The sequence below is a fragment of the Cyprinodon variegatus genome, unplaced genomic scaffold (assembly GCF_000732505.1).
Source record: "Cyprinodon variegatus isolate N-32 unplaced genomic scaffold, C_variegatus-1.0 Scaffold547, whole genome shotgun sequence".
Lineage (NCBI taxonomy): Eukaryota > Metazoa > Chordata > Actinopteri > Cyprinodontiformes > Cyprinodontidae > Cyprinodon > Cyprinodon variegatus.
Genome location: NW_015151000.1, coordinates 220,825 through 222,997, shown reverse-complemented (window position 1 = coordinate 222,997; position 2,173 = coordinate 220,825). Strand labels below are relative to the sequence as shown.

At 42.6% G+C, this 2,173-nt stretch overlaps 1 protein-coding gene across 1 annotated transcript in view; it reads right to left on the bottom strand.

The window, feature by feature from the left end:
* Positions 1 to 2,173, bottom strand: part of ascc3 (activating signal cointegrator 1 complex subunit 3) — a 202,540-nt gene that overhangs the window by 182,886 nt on the left and 17,481 nt on the right. The window contains exon 3 of the mRNA XM_015391552.1: positions 820 to 1,385. Coding sequence (XP_015247038.1) covers positions 820 to 1,385 — 566 coding nt within the window. The remainder of the gene's footprint in view (positions 1 to 819; positions 1,386 to 2,173) is intronic.

Sequence of the window (2,173 nt, the reverse complement as noted above, 5' to 3'; positions counted from 1 at the left end):
TTCCTGTTCAAAGGGAGTTTTTCCTCTCCACTGTCGCTACAAGCATGCTTAGGGTGAGGGATTGCTGAAGAGTCAACGACAAAATGCCAGAGAAAATCACCACCATAAGCTCATCCAGGAGGGGAACGTGTTGCAGGTCAATGACTGGATACAATCAACCGTTTTTCCTAACCAATGTAAAGTCTGTTAGAAATTGTTGACTGAGACACATCAGACTGCAAGGAACAAAGCTTCCTCTTAATTCAGACACTTGCAAGTGGAGAGCTCACGGTTACACAGAATCTCTCAGTGAGCTCTGACTGGGGTGGCTCATTCCCCTCTACATATAGATCACTATCCCGCGTAAAAGAGGTTACAAAACATTAACAGAGACTCTTTTGCACAACACAATGGTTTCCACAGAACTGACCTGTTGAGGTGTTTCATAGTAACTGTTTTACCTCTAATTGCTCTTGCTTGTTCCTGTTTAAAGAACTCCTATTTCAAAGTGACCGTTCCCAGCTTCTGCACAGATGTTTATCCTGTTAAGAAACTCTGCTAAGTTTCTGCAAGGTCATCTTACATCCTTATGACCTTTTACAAATATACTGCTTGTTTAAAAAGATAGATATAAGTTGAACACACAATTTTGATTTCTGGTAAAGTGCCTTTACATGTGTTTTAAATTAGCGTTATATAAATAAATTGAATTGAAATATTTCATTTGTGTTTTCAGAAAAAAATAAAAATGTCTCCATCAATTTAAAAATCTCCTAGTTGCCAATTTAAAATCTGATCATAGTGAATTAGATTATAGATTTCCTTTTCTTCTACTCTTACCTCGTTCTGCAGCTCATCATCACTCCTCTGGGAGGCCAGCATCTCAAACAAGGAGGTGCACAACTCCTCTGGGTTGGACGAAATCATGTTCCCTCCTTCCAGGTATTTCTCCACTTCTCTTTGAAGGACAGATCCATCCCCAGAGCCAGAACGTGTTCCAGAGTGGGCGACTTCATCTTCACCGGTGGACTTATTTCCGCTCTGCTGATTACTGAGAAAGTTGATAAAGTGTTGCTCCACTCTCTCAGACTCCTGAAGGTCTTCCAGTGGGTCAAGTGAATAAAAGTCATAGGAGAAGGCGATGTTGCGTCCAAAGGAGGAGCCTCTCTGGGCGCTGTGACGAGAACTCTGGGTTTGGATGAAGTCTTCCACTCTGGAGTCACCGAGCGGCGCCACCAGCCGAGCCACGCAAGCGCAGGAGGCTTCGGCAGCGGAAGACGGGAAGGGGCCGAACATCTGCTTGATGGCGCGGGTCTCCTCGGTGCCAACATGGTCTTTGTTATGAAAGGTCTCAAACAGAAAGACAGCAGCACATTCGATGGCTTCCTGACCGTGATCTGCACCAACTGTTCAACGGAAAAAAAGCACAAAGACATTTAGTTAGACTTTTATGTCACCATGGCAACGGTTACTGTGGTTATATCATATTCATACAGATTAATCGATTTGCAAAATACTGGTTAGTTGCAGCCCGATTCTAAAGGAACATGACATCTATTCTTTCTCCCTGTAAGCATGGCCGTGTTTTTATTACTGGCAGAATGAACTTTGACCCTGCAGCAGATTTCTGCACATGCACTGTAACAGGAGGACCAGTGCTGGCTGGCCAATAGAGGGCGCTAGGGCGCCACTCCACCCAACCAGTGATCCTGATTAAGACATTAAAAAAAGGACAGAGCTCGATGTTAACCATCGTCCGATCTCCCGGGGCAAGTATTTTTTATTGTTGGGAGAGTACAAATTTCATTGCATTTGCCCGCCAGGCAAGTGCAATGATCGCAAAAAAAAAAATATTTATCACTCAAAATTACTTTAAAATCACCGACATTCGATGAAAACGACCCGGAAGCGTTGCTGGCACCATTTTTGTTGTTTTGTACACATTCTCGCGTGATTTAAAAAAGCCGGGTGATTTTCCGCCAGATGGCGTTTTGTCCCCCTAGCGGTAATTTTGATGTAGTTACCAAAACGACAAACGGCTGCATTTATTCTGTCAGGGAAAACTAATCCTGAGTCAGTTAAAGTCAGGAAATTCTGAAATGATGTCAGACTGTGGAAAACCTGAATAAAATAACTATGTATAATGATTCTCTAGAAAAGTCACATTATATTAATAGTATTATCTTCTATAAAC